This window comes from Electrophorus electricus, unplaced genomic scaffold (genome assembly GCF_041902795.1).
Source record: "Electrophorus electricus isolate QZ-2024a unplaced genomic scaffold, ASM4190279v1 Scaffold31, whole genome shotgun sequence".
In the NCBI taxonomy this organism is placed as follows: Eukaryota; Metazoa; Chordata; class Actinopteri; order Gymnotiformes; family Gymnotidae; genus Electrophorus; species Electrophorus electricus.
Genome location: NW_027658594.1, coordinates 1,894,555 through 1,912,584, shown reverse-complemented (window position 1 = coordinate 1,912,584; position 18,030 = coordinate 1,894,555). Strand labels below are relative to the sequence as shown.

Below are 18,030 nucleotides of genomic sequence, written 5' to 3'. Positions count from 1 at the left end.
GTGACTAGACCAGTCAGCATGCAGGAGTCTGCCTATGTTCAGTTAGAACAGGCATCAGTAAGACAAGACTCGCTGTACTCACTCATTATCTTAATACTGTTCATTAAATTAAGTCAGCGGTTTATATTGAGTTTACGTCATTTGGTACGACGACTCTACAGTCTTGAATTGATTTCTGCAGTGTAATATGGATATGAATGTTAAAATGTTCTATTACAGAACACGACACCTGTTGCGTTTTATATTGGTAAATCTCTGATATGACCGCTGTAACATAAAGTTGCGGTTATAAGTACGTGAAACATTTTGATCGGCTGAAATGTAGATGTATGTACATGCAATATATTTGTGATTATGTAAATCAAACAGCTATTCTTATTCTTATGGCTAGCTAAATAGATTGCAATTTCGTCGTCTTCAAGGCATGGCATGGTGTTTATTCATTCTTTGGCATACAAAATGACGCCTTTTCACGTTGTGGAACTACAAATATGGCGGCCTTTTTTCTTTAACGTTTTAATGACGTAAAAGCAGAGTCTCACCGTAAAGTCGGGCAGGAGCATCTGGACTCAATTATTTCTTCGTATCTTCCCCCATCTAGCGGTCAATAACGGGTAGTCTTAAATTGATTTCTATCGCGTAATACTTTGGATATAAATGTTTAAATTTCCTGTTGCAGAACAGACAAAGTATAGTCAACCAGTTCTAACCTTTTGATAAAAACTTGAACTTCAAAGTAGGTGAATCTATTTCCTTAAACCAATCAGATCACAGTTCATTTACATAACATCAATGCTTTGAGTGCTTTAGATATGAGAACATCACAGTGATCTTTCTGCTCACACATCAGTCAGTCTATAATTCTGTATTATGTGTTTCTATAGCTTCCAACTTTCATGAGTTCCTTGAATCTGTGGAGAAAAGTGCAGACCAATGTAGTTTCTTATTTGTGAACATTTATACATTTATTGTAATTTATTTATCATTTAAATTTTTTATTACTTTTAATTTATAGACATAAGGACACAGAAAACAGTTCATATACTGAATGAATTGTTACAAGGTAATATTTTCTAAACTGTGTTTATCATATGTTTTTTATTTCTAAACGTTAATGCAGTGTGTTAATCTGTCACACCGAGGCAGAAGGGGTGAATCTGATATAGCCCTCTTCCATTGTCAACTATTCAGAGTCCTCCAGTGGAGCTCATACAACTAAAGAAACACATACAGAGGTCACTGGAGGTTCTAAGTTACATCTAAAGTGGTCTAGTTGTGACGTTGCAAGGATAAGCAGGATGCGGGGACGAGGCACGATGAAACACACTTTTATTTTTGCAAACATGCAAAACATACAACAAAGCTCAAACACTATGCACATCTCAAACACCAACACACGTACTATGACACACGAGACATATATACACCCAAGCCGATTACACATAACAGAGAACAGGTGAACGACACGAGAGGGTGTGGCAACACAGACGAACACACACACACCAATATGTTTGAGGAGGGGGCGGGGCCACAACATGACACTAAGCCTGTACACACTGTTCCAACACCACCCTGTAGGGCACCATCTCCATGGAAGTATATTTTTAAAAGCATGTTTGATAACCATATTTATACTGGAACGATTTAATCAAATGTATTGTGTTTTTTGTTCTTCTCTAAGACCTTTCGGACGCCGATATTCAGATTTGAGTCTGAGCAAGTTGCGAAAGCCACTGTGAGGGTATCTGGGTGCTCTGGAGGAACACCCCGAAGTTGTACACCTGCACCAAGCCTGAGACCCCTCTGCCCCTGACACAATTGCCCAGGAATGCGGGCATGTACCTAGACTATGAGGCTGGGCAGCTGTCTTTCTATTACATACTAACATATCTACATATTTATCGGAAACCTCTGGGAGAAGAAGCTGTATCCCCTCTTTGCACTGCTGGACAGACACACTTATGACACTGTACTCATCAAAAGCAGCACCAGAGATGCACTGAGTCATATCCCACTACAAACCTCTCAGGCCAGCTTGTTTGCACATTTTGTCATAAAACTTAAGATGTCAGTTGTTGCTGTTATATATAAAATTACCAAATTAAAAAATAAATAAATCAAAAAGTACTTGTGGCTAGACGAACACAGTCAATCACATAAACAAGATATAATGTCAGTAATGTTTGCGGCAGGTTTTTCAAATGTGCCCAGACTCATATTAAAAAATTTCCATGTTTCGACAGTTTGAAGGTGGCCATGAAACTAACAGTCTGGTGGAAATTCCACAAGATATCAAACTCCACGCTCACACAAACTAGTCATTCTCCCATTTGGAACAATCCAGACTTTACCATGAACAAAAATATTAAACTTTACATCTTGGATAGAAAAGGGCATTACACACCTTAAACATATTTATCATAAGACTTCTTTCATGTCACGCCCACAACTAGCCCCAAAATACGGAATAGAAAGCACCCAGTTCCTACAATACCATCAGCTAAAATCACCTATGTGTTCAAAAATCAATTCCGATACCTACATCCATATCAGAATTTATAAACAAACATTCTTAATACAAAAAACCTATTATCTAAGATATACAAAATAATAGTGAAATCAAATCTCACAGTTACCCTCCCATCGAGACAATGGGAAGAAGATTTATTACCAGCCCCCGACGCTGCAGTTTGGATTAAAATGTGTAATAATAATTACCACGTGACAGCAACACTAACCTACAATGCATTCAGTACAAAATAATACAGAGTACATTATACTACACATTGGATGTTTAAAATTGGTTTCACAAGCTCAGCAATCTGTACATACTTTACTCAAAACACAGCTGACGATTACATTCACGCACAATGGCAGAGCACACCAATCAAGCAATTTTGGCAAGTCGTCATCACCAACATATACCATGCTTTAAATAACCATATCCATCCAACACCATCTTTATGTCTCCTAGGAGACATATCATCAACCAATATGACAGGATACTATGTATAACATTATTATATTGATATAATAAAAATATTATTGCAAAAAAACAGCAAACAAAAAAAAACATACTCATGAACTGGAAAACAAAAAATAATGTTAGTGTCACCCAATAGAAAAATCTATTGATAGACTATATATCTATAGAATAATTCTCAGAATTAATCAATAACAGAACCAATAATCTAGACTGGACACCTTTGATAAAATCCATACAGAGCGAATCAATAAACGATAAATATCACACTCTAATCCAACATACATGTACTCGCACATAACCACATATATATATATATATATATATATATATATATATATATATATATATATATATATACATACATACATACATACATACACACACGCACATCATTCCTGTAATGGTGCAGATGGCGAATGCTTAAAAATATTCTATATACATTTTGCGTTTGTCTGTTCATCTGCCTGTCTTATTTTTAATAATAAAGCTCTAAAGGTCCTCTGATGGGGGGTAATACATTTATATATTTATTTCTCCAGATTTCTATCTCTGAGAGAAATAAAAAAGTCCTTTTACAAATTGCACCTCGTTGTGGACCTCGGCTAGGTTTACATTCCAAGTGATTATTTTAGAATTCAAGGGGAGGAGCTGCAGGAGTTGGAAGAATTAATTAGGAAAAAAGAAGTTATCAGAGCAATAGAGGAATTAAACATACGCAAGACTCCAGGAGCCGATGGTTTACCTGCTAAATTTCATAAGGTGTGCGTTAGTGAAATTGCTGATCTTCTAGCTGATGTTTTTAATGAAGCATTAGATGGGGGGCAATTGCATGATTCATTTTATCATAGTGTGATATCATTAATATATAAAAAAGGAGATCCTTGTAAGTTGGATAATTGGAGACAGGTTAACCCTATTGAACTTGGAGTACAAAATTTGTGCAAAAATAATTGTTAATAGGATGTCAGAAATATTGAATGCTATCATAGAGTTGGAACAGATATGTGCGATAAGAGGAAGATACATGTAGGATAGTTTAAGAGTAATAAGGAGTTTGGTTACTGAAGGGTCTGAGAGGGATTTTAATATAATAGTAAAGGATCAGAAAAAGGCCTTAGATTATATTTCTAGAGACTACTTATGGTGTACATTGGAACAGTATGGTTTTCCAGAGAGGTTTGTAAATATTATTAAATTATTGTATAGTAAATCAAAAGTACAAATTAATGTTAATGGTGTGTTAACTGAAGATTTTGAAATACATAGAGGGGTTAAACAAGGATGCCCATTGAGTGCTGCATTATATGTCATCGCTATTAGCCCACTATTATATAAAATTAAAAATGATCAGCAATTACAAGGTGTTCAAATGTTAGTTATGGAAAGATGGAAAATATCTGCGTACGCAGATGATGTGATGGCTTATGTCAAGAATCAAAATGAGTTTCATATAGTTAAGAGACACTTTGAAATGTATGAAGTTGTGGCTGGAGCGAAATTAAATGAAAGTAAAAGTGAAGGGGTATGGATAGGAGATGGGCAACCTGTACCAATAGATGTAGAAATAAAAACTGAAATTAAAATATTAGGTTTGATGGTAGTAAATGGTAGATGTAGCGAATGGAATTGGGAGAAAAAGGAGTGTGAAATTAAACTAGAATTGGGAAAATGGAGGGTGTCAAACTATAAGACTAGAATACAGGAGGTTAAGACCTTTGTTTTGTCGAAATTGTTGTTTTTGGCTACGGTTTTCCCTCCGGATGAGAAATGTATTAAAAGGTTGAATAAAATGTGTGTTTGTTTTATTTGGGGAAATAACAGAGAAGTGACAAAACGGGAAATTATGTACAAGTCGAAAGATAAAGGCGGATTAGGGGGAGTTGAGTTAACTCGGAAATTAGAAAATGCCTTTTGCAAAAATGTAACGAAAGCTATATTTTGGAAAGCAATTTGGGTAGGAGATGTAAATCAGTGGAAAGAAAAGAGGCAAGTCAAGGAAACATGCTCCTTATTTTAAATTACTATATGGAGATTTTTTGTTTAAATATAGGCAGCTTAATATTGATTGGAATAAGTCCCCAAATAAAATGATAGATAAAACAATACAAGACTGTGATTTTGGGGGAATGTCAATTATAAGGGTCTGACAGTGACAGAATGTGAAACCTGTGTTAAAAATGTGCAGTCTAAAAGTATCTCGGAAAATGTTCGAGATACTGCATGGCTTATATCTGTTGGAAGACTGCCTGTACGATGTATTGTCAAATGGAGTTGTTTTGTTACAACAAAGGAATGTCCGATGTATAATTGCATAGCCGATGAAACGATAGATCATTTATTACTGCAGTGCACAAGGACTATTGAAATTTGGAAGAAAATTAAACGTATTGGGATTAAATGGGATCGTAACAGGAAAAGTATTAGGTATGGAGTGTTTAATGAGCATTTGACTGAGAATGTGAAGGATCTTTGTTGGATGATTGTTTGTGTGACAAATTCGAAGATTTGGAAAACACGATGTAAGATGATTATTGAGCAATGTATAATACCTGCAGAAATAGTTTTTAAACAGATTGTGTGTGAGTTAAAAAGGTTGAAGACGTTTGATATGAGAGGAAAAATTCCCTGGACTCTTTTGGACATATAAATGGATGATGTATACCTAATTTACAGATGTAAATTGTGTTGTTAATTATTAATGTATAGAGTGAAGGTAGTCTGTTCCCTCTGGTAGATATTGTTTGTGAGATTTTTGTGATGGAGTGTTTGTATTGAATTGAATTGAATTTTCTTAATAAAGTCAATTTAAAAATGGAGAAAGGCGGTCCTAGAAACATTATTTATTTACGTGAGTTTCGAACGAGAGACTGGGATCCATAACTCCAAGATCTTTAACTGTTAGAGAAGATGTGATTGGGAGACCATTGAGGTTCATTGAGTAATTAGAGAGTGGAGACCTAGCTGACTCTGGGCTTAATAGAAACACCTCTGAATGTCTCTGAATGTTAGAAATTAATTAAAAATACTAATGTCAATGTATTTATAACGCATGCATTTAGGACGTAATTTTTTCATTCACAACAAAATATGTTGTTGTATTTTTTTGCATTATGCTTACTACAGAATTAACAGTCAACTGTTCAGTGACTTTGCATGTAGAGTTGTAACACTGCTTATTACTAGAACTGTGGCTAGAATCAAAATCAACGCTAGTGTCGTTCCTAAATCCCCAATCAGCTAGTCGTAAAGTTAACATTCAAATAGAAAATAAAGATGCAGACTTCAGAATTAGTTAAAGAGAATAGCTGAGAGAATAGAATAAATTATCCGTTACTACCCCTGTCTTTTATCATCCCTCCATCCCTCCATCCCATGCCATCTCCCGCTATTATTTGCTTTTCTATTTTGTTCTGGTATCTCCTTATCTCTTTTTAAAAAAACATTGGCCAAAAGCAGCTGCATCATTACCTGGTTTGGGAACTGCACCACCTTTGACCGCAAGACCCTCCAAAGAATAGTGAGAACAGCTGAGAAGATCATTGAGGTCTCTCTTCCCTCCATCACCAACATCTACCTAACACGCTGCATCCGGAAAGCCACCAACATTGTGAAAGACCCCACACACCCCTCACATGAACTGTTCACCCTTTTGCCATCTGGAAGAAGGTACCGCAGCATCCAGTCCCGCACCTCCAGACTGTGCAACAGCTTCTTCCCAGAAGCCATTAGACTCCTGAACTCTGAACAATTCCAATTCAGATTCCAAAATGGGCACTTTTATACATGCTTATAGACAGTCACTCACACTCACACACACACACACACACACACACACACACACACGTACATACATACATACATACATACATATCTATACACACACTCACACATTGTTTTGCATTGGACTAGTGCTGAAGTCAAACGTCACACAAATAAACTATGCACTCCTGTTGCAGTCTTGCACATTAACCTACTTGCTGCTAGAGTACTGTACTAAACCAGCACTGTACTCTGAACTGTTCTGGCTGCTACTGGTGACTGCTATGTTCAGGGTAGCATATCACTGAATGCTATGCACAACTCGCTTTACATATGCCCAGTACTGTGTACTGGACTAAATTGCACTGTCTACTCATTTTCTATTTTGTATTTGTCCTGTCCTGTATTTATTATTGTTTATTTAATGTTTATTTAATGACATTTTGCACTATATTGGACTGTTTGCACTTGTGTAGCATGTTGTCTGTTGCACTGTTGTTTTCAGGTTGCACCATGGTCCTGGAGGAACATTGTCTCGTTTTTGTTGTGTACTTGTATATAGCTGAAATGACAATAAAACCTCTTGAACTTGAACTTCAACTTAAAGTCCCTCCAGACAGGCCAAGCCCTACAGCCTTGTACTGGGCCGCAGGATCAAGCAGCGCCTGTGGGAAGCGCTCTTCTGTCTGACTCTGCGAGAGGAAGTGAAGCCTGATGGACAGTTCGACGTGACTGAGAGCTTCTCTACTCCAATTTTCAACAGCTTCGTGCCGCACTTTGAAGTGGACATGAGTGGAGAACCCATGCCTGAACAGCCTAAGAAGAAAAGCCGAAGACACTGACTTTATTATTACTATTGTGATTGTTATTGTCATCCTTGTTTGCATTATTACTATTATTCTTATTATTATTGTGATTGTTGTTATTAACTTTTTATATTCTATATGTAGAGTTTCTGTATTGTTTAAAATTGGTTTAAGCTTTTCTTAATTTTAAATTTAGTCAATCAGTCTGTCCCTTGTAAAATAATTGTGTAATAGTTCATGAGATGTCACTGTAATAACATTTTAAAATTATTTTGCATTATAATAAATTTACTGTAAATAACAATAACTTTAAATGTTTAAGGTGTGGCATCTTAAATAAATTGATAGAATTGTACTTTTTTCTAACGTTACAATTCGAGTAACGATGACTCCCACATAAGCCCTTAATGACAATTGACATAAACATACTTGAACATTTATAAATGCTTATGCCAACAAGCATCAGCTGACATTAAAAGCTGCTTTTGACATCTTTGATATCAAGTTAACATAACTAAATCAAGTGGCACATTTTTGGTAAGATTAGGAGATGTAATAACGCTAGGTGGGGAGAAATTACATCACACATTATAACAACTGACTTTGCAGTTATGTGTTTGTTTTTTTTAACTAAAATTAAATTAAATTTTAACAAAATGTTTAATTAATAAAATATTTTATTCTTTAATCCTTTAATGAACCATCATGTTCTTCAGGTCAGTGAAGACCTGCCAAAAATACTGCGGGTCATTGTTAATCTGCAGCATCTTGCCACTCATGCGGTTAGCAATGTCCAGGGATCGGGCCCAGAAGGCCCCTTTGTTTTCCTCCACCAGGAAAGCTTTGGCTGGGTAGCTGATCTCCTCACACATGTAGGAGCAAGACACATACAAGCATGTGAGCAGCACGGCCTGCAGCTCCTCCTTGGTGGCCACCTCAGCTGAAATGATGTCGCGGCACAGCATGTAGAGAAAGACCACGGTGCTTGGAATGAGGAAGCTTTTCTCCTGCCATTCTGTCAGTGTCACATAGCGGTCCACAATGCGCAGCCACTGCACAGGCTCGTCAGCAGTCAGGTCCTTCAGCAGGCAGCAACGCCGGCACAAGAACACACCCAGGCATGTGAGCAGCTCGTTGGTGGAGGACTGCATGAGCAGTCTAGGCATGCTTTCAGTGCTGGCCTGGCCCAGCCTTTCAGGCTTACTCGCAGTGGGGGACTGGGTTAAAGAAACATCACAAAAGACAGTTCACAACTGAAACCGGATTATGAGTGATAACAGTGGGCTCCATTTAAACTCAACCCAAATTATCCCAGTGATTCCAGACTAGATCTTTTTTTTTGGTACAATCAAAAAGAATTGTGGTACAGCATTAAACAGATTTAGGCCCAGTATTTAAAAATTGCTTCTTTGACACACTTACCATCGCTCGACCCAAGATAAATAGATGGTGTCCTGATAATGGAGGAAGACCCATGGATGGTGTCATCTGAACTGACTGACAGGTAACTTTTTCTCACCATTGTGAGCAGTCTACAGTGCTTCAATCTCCTATGAAAATGAAAACAAGGAGTTAACCAGGATCTCACAAGTGCACAAAGCCATTCTTTTAAAACATAACATGAAAGTGCTAGCTAGCTGCAATGATAGTGTGTGTGTGTGTGTGTGTGTGTGTGTGTGTGTGTGTGTGTGTGTTTGAGAGAGAGTGAGTAATATATCCACTTTACCCTAAGCTGATGCAGCTTTTTCATCAGTCCCTCCATTCTTTGAAAGATTCCATCTACATTTTTTATCATGCGCTGCCTTATCCTTGCTCGTGATTGGCAGGGCCTCGTTTCATGCCTCAGCATCTCCAGGTGTGAACGGCCTTTTGGTGACTGGCAAGGCATCTCTTGCCCTTCTTGCTGTGAGGACAATGATGTCACTTTCTGCTTCTGACTGGCAGCCTCTAAAGGATCCAAGGATCCAAGGATCAACAGTCTTAGTGTCCTGACTGGCAGAACACAAAGGGTGCAAAAAAGTTGGTAAATATCTGAGCCTGCTAAAATTCTATTTATAAAAACACCACCACCACCACCAGAAATATACTGTTTAACTATCATAGTGCAACAATGACTGTGTAACAGAGTGTAACAAGTTCTTACCATCTTGAAGAGCAGCATCAGCCACTTTAGCTTGTCCTCCCACATAACCCTGCCCACCAGTATGCATGTAGGCTTCTGATTGGTCAGTTGGGATAGTAGGTGTGAGAACGTTTTCATCATCACTCTGTGAATCTCTCTCTATAGAACCAGACTCTTCTGTTAGGGAGCCATCTAGGGACCAAAGGCATCAGCCATAAGTACCACAGAGAGCAAATCCTATGACATTGTATACAAACAAAAACAAACATGGGCTTACCTAGACGACCGACTTGATTACCATGCAACCGTAGAACCGCAGACCTAGAGGAGATGTCAGGAGTCCAATCATTGTAAGTGCATCTTTGAAATTCTGCCTTCTCTTAACAGCATTACAGCAGCATTAGAAAACTTTAAAAATCCTGAGTACTTACGGAGCTGTTGATCCTTGCTCGGTGGCTTCAATGCCTCCAGAGGCCGAGGAGATGGTCTTTTCTAACAGGTTCTTCCATCTGTGGAAACATCGCTAAAGCCATCAGGTCCCAATTTCTACAACAGCACAATGTTGTTAAAATCATCTGAACATAAATGGCCTGACACCATAAATGTTATCACAAAACAGACACAGCAGTGCTGACTGGTTGACCTTGATGAGAAGATGGTGGGTCAGAGAGAGACAAAAAACAAACTCACGTGTTTTTCTCAGAGGAAGTCCCAGCCACCAGCTCGTATATCTGTCTCTCTGATGTACTGATCACATACAAGGCCTTGTTATCTGATAGAGAAGAGCAGGTTGTCAAACAATGTATTCAAACTAACCCAAATGCAATTTCTAACTGGCTTCTTAATTTTTTAAAAATAAAATAAAGACATAGTTATTCCAGACCCATTCATCTATTCTGGCTATTCATAGCTGTAAGAATAACTACAAATATACCTGTAGCCACAGATCTGACAAGAGATGAATCCAAGCGAACAACAGGGCAAAAGGGGGTTTTGAGGTCCGTGTTCCTACCCCAAACCCCACCCAGTGAGCGCGCAGGACATCGCAAGATCAAACGGTCACCTGAACCCCTTTGGAGTAGCACCAACAGGTCTGAGAGAAGCAGAGCATGAATGTCTGAAACACACACACACACACACACACACACACACACACACACACACACACACACACACAGAGTGAGAATGGACCTGTCAAGTAATCATTTGCAAGAGGAAAAACAAAAATGTGATTTGTTCAGCTGTGATGATCTCTTACCTATAGCTTTATCTTTACTAACTTTCCAAGTCAACGGTCCTTCGTGGATCATTTTCTTAGTGGTCAGGTCCAGATTCTACATAGAAAAAGAATATAGTTAATAATTCATACTCTGGATCAGGTGCTCCAAGACCAGAGAAGCTGTTTGGAAGGCAGATGGTGGATACATAGTAAGGCCGTACCTTGAACTGAGCAGCGACAGGACTGGCCTGCCTCTCCAGAGGGGACAAGTCTAGCCTGCGCTGATAACGGCTGAGCAGTCGCCGGTGCTCCGTCTCCCTGACGACCTCATTGACAGCTCGTAGTATCCCACGGCAGCACGCCTGTGCCCTCACCAATGTCTGCAGGTCTGGAGAACCAGCTGTTGTGGGGGCACATACTAGTGTTAATCCAGGAGAAAGGGTGTGTGTGCTTGCCTCCTTGGTAAACTGGTATGTGTGTGTATACTGAAGTGTTTTCATGGTTCAATACATTGTGTGTGAGTGTTTCTATACATGCCTTCTGTGTGTCTGATGATGTTATCCAGCAGCAAGGGGTATTTGGTGAGTCTCTGCATCTCAGACACTAGAAGGTCCTTTAATTGTAGTCGGCGGCAGTGAGGGCTGGCTTCACATTCCTAACACACACACACACACACACACACGAATGAGCCAAGGACATCTAAGTCCAAATGTGGATTCTGTTGACTGCAACACCAATTTATACCTAAAACAGCATCACTAGAAGTTATGTGCTGCAATAAAAGTCAAATATAAAAGACTGGATAGTCTCCAATTCAAAGTATGGGTCAACCAATTCACAACCCAGCCCACTAACAAATATGGCAGAAGCTCTAGTGTTTGTAGGTTTGTCCAAAGGCTTTATACCTCTAAAAAGTGTTACCTGTATAAGGTGCGCGAAACGCGGGTCTTTGCATTTATTTTTAATTAGGTCCAGTGCCTGACTCTGCTGACTGCACAGGTGAGACACCTGCTCCTGGAACTCCTCTCCTGCAGCGTCTTCAAACTATCACGCACACACACAAACACATGAGCTACTGACATATCAAGTAAAGCAACAAGTATATCCCACACTACACAGAACAACCCCTTCATTTTAGACAGCACCAAAAGATGATGTGAACTAGAAAGGGAGTAACACTAGCCAGCTCTCACTCTAGACACCATGATGTCTCCGATGCCTTGAACTATAGAAGAGTCCCTCAGCCTCTTCATGGACTCACACAGATTCGCTGAAACACAAATGCAATACCACAAAACAGAATCTGTTTAAGCGAGCCAGTGTATATGTGGTTTGTTAGAAAGTTGTGTCAGTGGGCAACAGAACTCTACTTGTGTCATGAAGGCCACCGCAGAAACAACATGTATAGCCTCCAGTCCATACCTGCTCACAGTAATGGCATGGTGCCGATAGCTGATATTGTTCTGTCATTAAATTCTCAGTTTGGGTGGGTTTTACACTTCTTTAATCTTGATTATGATTTAGACACCAAGTAGGCTTCAGAAATTTAGGTTTGAAAACACACTAAGACAAATGGAGCGGATTTGCACGCACACACACACGCTCGCACACAGAGAGACTGACCATGAAGACTGTAGACCTGGGGCAGGTTGGGGAAGATACAGGAAAGTTCTTCGACGGTCAAAAGGTTCCTCATCTTCTGGAAGAACACCTGATCGAGAACCCTGAGAGTCCGCAAGTGAGATGCTTCCGTTGTGAACAGCTCTGAGGAAGAGGATATAGCAAAGTCACTACAATTTCTTACAAACGTTACACAATTCAGAATTCCACATTTTCATGAGTCAGGATAGAATTATCATATGTGCATAATAAATAGAATACTGTATGTTCAAAAGATTTAGTAGCTATTTAGTTTAAGTTAGATCAGTAAATAATTTTTTTTCATTTTACATCTTAACTGTGTACTGGGAGTTGTCTTTTATAGTCAGTTGCTGTGCACCACATTTGCTGTTTTACCATATATGACAGCCTGCCGTTCGATCTCCCGGGAGCCGAGAGAGGCGAGTGTGTGCGGCTCCACTGTCTCCTGCCAGTTCTGACAATGGACCGTGTCCTCTTCCAAAGGAGGTGCATCAGGCAACAACGCCAGTGGTGTATCCACACTCCTACAGGAAGGGAAGGAGGCATGGGGAAAGAGAGAAAGAGAGACAGAGCTTCAGCAGCAACTTACTAAGATAAATCAAGGTGATGGATATGGATGTTAAAGAACTGGACGGCAGGTGTGCATGTGTGCTCATTAGCATCAGACTAATGAGGTATATATAGTTATAATTACATCTCAGTCATGCTCATGGATCTCTGCGTCCTGGTGCAAGGCGGTGACATACCTGTCCAGAGTAGATGCTGGAGGCCGGACATTCATGGCTCAGGAACCTCAGCAGCTCTTCCACTAGTGTGTCTACTGAAATATCTTGAATGTTGGATGATCTCTTTAGTGTTCGTTTCAGTATCTGTTCATTCAGCTGAAGAACACCTTTTCTGAACGGGTTATCAGACGCAACAATGGTCCTTAAAAATTCCACATTACCTATTATGATGTAATAAACCGAGGTGTGAGAGCTGCAGTAGTGATCTAAGCCAGTTAGCTAGCTAGCTATGTTCTTGTCCAGACACTTTAATGCCTCATGGCTGGTGCAATGACACAATATTCAACATTTCCCTCTGATTCTACTTTTAATTCTGTGACATTAGCTAAGCAACTATAAAGCTACTCTTGTTCAAAAATGCCAGTGTCGTTAGACGTATCAAAACGTATCAAACATAGCTTTAGCTAGGCTAGCTAATCAGACCTTCTATGAAACAATCACAACTTAGTAAATTCATAGTTGTTAATCACAGTAAAGTGTTTTTTCTTTTTGTTGTTTAAAAAGAGTTACCTTGTTACCTTGCTAGCTAACAGTTAGCTAGTAACAATGCCTTCAAAAGTAGTTCTCCACTGATACAAGATACCTAAGAGAAGTTTGGCTCGGAATGTGACTGATTGAAAAACAAAAATACATCACAAATAGCGTTATGCAATAATACCTAAAGTGCATGCATCAAATACAAACAGTCCCCAATGCAAACCTCTTTTACAAGGCAGCTATTTAGCGTCTGCTACTTCTGCAAAACAAACCCAGTCTTGCATGTTAGTGTTAGCTATCCAGCTAGCTAGGCATTGCTCCAGGACAGGTTTTAGTATAGCCAAAATAATTTGATTGCCTGTTAATTTTTTTAAAAAGTTGATGTAGAGATGTGACGTTTTACTAAGCGTGCCCTGATAAAAAGCTAATAAAATAGCTAAGGGTCAGATTCTGTTATATCATTAGTTAGTGTCGTGTCCGTTGATGCAGGAAAGAAGAGACAGGAAACGGTGCGTTACCCTGTGGCCTTTTATTAATGCAGAGCTCTGGAGATGTCACTTCACAACACAGTGCGAGTGAGATCTAAAGCATAACTTTGCAACAGACAGACTTATATTTCTCTCGCCTTGTGCCACTTCTGCTTTTGTGTTTTTCCATCTCAGCCGTCACCTCTGTTTGACCGTCTCGTACACATGTCTTCTTGCATAATCACACATATGCACGTCTAGGGCATTTCCTGTTATGTCTGGACATACAGTAATTATTTTATTTATTCAAGCATTAGTCCTACTCCATTCTGCACATTATTCTCTACTAGTGTAAGCTTAGCATTCATTTAATTTCTGAAACTCCACAATTCCCCCTTTTGATCTCTACAAAGAGATCACCAATCACACTCCTTTATTCTGGCATCTCCTGTCTCTACGTCCCTTTCCCCCTGTATCAGTGGCATCATCGTGGTACCCTCATGCACATCTTTCCTTTCTATCATAGCTGAGATTAGTCTAACCATTAACGCCCTAATACATGGAATACAGCAGCACCCGCATGTCACAGCAATTCCTGTGAATGTGGCTAATGAAACCATCAATGACACAATTAAGTCTTTCCACTGACCGAACCGGCTCACCATTCAGGATTCCAACTGGTTGTTTATGCCTGAATTCTCATGCATTTCCTCTGATAGGGTCTTCAAACCATCCAATGCTCTACTAACTGACCCATCCGGAGCGGTATTGTTAGCAATGAATGTACAACACATATCCTCAAGCATAGCGCAGACACCCCCCTTTTCCGCCAACAACATGTCTAATGCCATACGATTTTGCACCGCCATCAGTGAGGTTGGTCCCAGCTGATCTCTAAGTCCTTCCACTGCATCCCTAGTCAGGTTGGCTAGCCTGAGGACATTATAATGTACATAGTTAATCCGATCCACATTTTTATTTGGAGTAATGGGGAATAATGCAGAAAGTATCGGAATATTCTCAAATCCCCCTGCTATCTGGTCTGCTAACTTATATCTGTCCGGAACTCAAGCGTGACCAAACTGTAAATGGAAACACACAACACAATACACCAACAAATAATCAAACAACACAATTGTCCAGAAGTCATCACTGGTGTTCTGTTCTTCTTACTTCGGGGTCTAAGGGTGGACTACCTTGACCCTTTTGCTCCCGGGGATTATTCTGCCCCTTCTGGGTCAGGTGAGTTAGGTGATGTTTCAGCAAGGTCCCTCGCTGTCTCTTGCAGACTCCTCTGCGGTGACTCTGCGGCGGCGCACTGGCTCAGATGAAACCACGTTTCCCCTTTACCCTTCAGGCGTACGGCGTGGCTGGTTCTTTCTGTCACCTGGAATGGACCTGTCCACCTCGGCTCACTCCATTTTCTCTTGATGACTCTCAGCAGCCCCCAGTCCGTAACGGGTATCGTCTGGGTTTGTCTGCTCCCCGTCCGGTCCCCCTCCTGCGTGGAGAAAGCTGAAACGATACTTTGCAATTCATTAAAGTATGATGTGTGTGTGAGATGTTTTTCTTTTCTCATTTATTGTTAAGGGTCCCTGGGGTCCTGGAAATCCTCAACCTGTCTGCAATTCAAAAGGGGTAAAACCACTGAACATCTAATTTGCATTAATGCCAAAGGTAAGGCATCAACCCAATTTAATTTTGTCTGTGCACAGATTTTGGCCACTTTGTTTTTCGCATTTAGATTCATCCTTTCCACCTTACCTTGAGACTGAGGATGATACACTGCCCCAAATGAATGTTTCAGACCCAGCATTTTCTCTAACTCCTGCAAATTGCGCGCTGTAAAATGAGTGCCATTATCTGATCTCACCTTTCTCTGAAACCCATGGTGAGGAATGTACTGGTTCACCAGGAACTTTACCACTGAAGCACTGTCTTCCCGTTTTGTTGGCCACGCTTCCGGCCACCCTGTGTAGTTGTCTACGCACATCAATTCGTACCTGTCACTGTTAAAGCTGGAGACTATGTACTGGTGAAGGTGAGCTCTTACTTCAGTTTGCTACTCCTACATGTATATCTGTCTGTGTTGAGACTAAAACAGGAGCATGTTTTTACACACACACACACACACACACACACACACACACACACACACACACACACACACACACACACACACACACACACACAGATATATATGAGCTGTATGTGTGGAATATTTATTCTGGTAAGCCTGTCTGTGATATGTAATATACATGGCTGTGAAATATACTGTACAGTTGTGGCTACATTTCCATGATTATTGGTGACTACTCTCTCCTTTAGAGATTACCTCAGCCAGCTCTCAGAGTCTGCAAGGCCACGCCTTCAGCCACGCCTCCCTGAGTGATGGACACCCCAGACGCCTATTGATGCACAAGCAGCTGCATATTAGCCTGTAGGTTCCACCTTCTTAGTATCAGGACTGGGTGGGAGTGTGTGTCACAGACCTATAGGTCTTCCCAGCTCCAGCTCTTGGAAGCCAGTATGCTCAGTGAGGAGTGTTCACTGCCTCAGTCACCCTGTCTCCTCATTATCAAGCTCATTATGAGGTGATTCAGGCATGGTGAGGCAGAAAACCCCTGAAAATATGCAGGGAAGTTTCCTCAGAACTTGAGCTCAGTGTTCCTGAAGTGCAGTTTGAAATGAAATAAGGCTTTTCATTTTTTCATTCATTCATTTATTCAGAATCATGTCTGACTCATGTATGACTCGGTGTTAAAGGAAAGTTTTAACACAGATTTTGTCTGGGTACACACTTTGCAAACTTCAAACTGCATGATTAGCAGACAGTATTGTAGCTATTCAAGTTTATGATCAATAATGTAAGGTAAGTGTGTGTCAACTCTGGGTGGGTCAGGGTGTGTTCTCCCCTAAACATACTTCTGACATAATCATTTGTTTAAACACTACAATTCTCTATATCCTAATAATTACTGCCACATTTTAATAACCTGTAATACACTGTAAATACAGCATTTGTAAGCTTTAAATTTACAAACATGAACAATCATACTATAGCAAATACATGATACTCATACCTGTGACATAGTGTTTTGAACAGACATTTGCTGCCACACCTGCTATTTTAGCAGGCTAAATAATCTGCCTTCTGAAATGCTAATATGCTTAATTTCATGCAAGTGCTAGTGTTCCTATTTGCTTGCTGATGTGCATGGAAGCACCATATTATTATTATTATTACTATTATTATTATTACTATTATTGTTATTACTATTATTATTATTATTATTATTATTACTATTATTTTTATTATTTTTATTATTATTGAGTCAAACTGCTATCAAGTTAGCTGGTTGCTCTTAACTAGTAGTGTGAACAGGACAGGGGACTTGGGGAAGACCCAAAGGGTGAGGTTTGTGTGTGTACATTCACAAGTACTGGTGCACAGCCACTGACATACATAAACACTGCTATCTGGATCTGGAATTTTTAACATTAATGTACAGACTATTCTTTCTCCTTAAAAAATTCATTATGGTAATAATTATGGCAGTGTATGTTCCCCTGCAAACAAATGCTAGGCTGCAGGCTGCACGATGCTGCAATCAACCAGCTGATGGCAAATCCAGACAGTGTTGTTATTGTGGCAAGAGACTTATTGTAAATGCATTGCCATTAATTGAGAGTCATTTTAAAAGATATTTACTCTCCCACTGCGCATACTCCCGTTTTCATAAATTGGCAAATATACATGTTGCTGCT

General features: G+C 39.7%; 1 protein-coding gene across 1 annotated transcript in view; it reads left to right on the top strand.

Annotated features, from left to right (window-relative positions):
- Positions 1-9,661: 9,661 nt before the first annotated feature.
- The window catches only part of LOC145655658 (homeodomain-interacting protein kinase 2-like), a 149,721-nt gene continuing 141,352 nt past the window's right edge, over positions 9,662-18,030 (top strand). The window contains exon 1 of the mRNA XM_081709153.1: positions 9,662-9,669. Within this exon, the coding sequence (XP_081565279.1) occupies positions 9,662-9,669 (8 nt within the window). The remainder of the gene's footprint in view (positions 9,670-18,030) is intronic.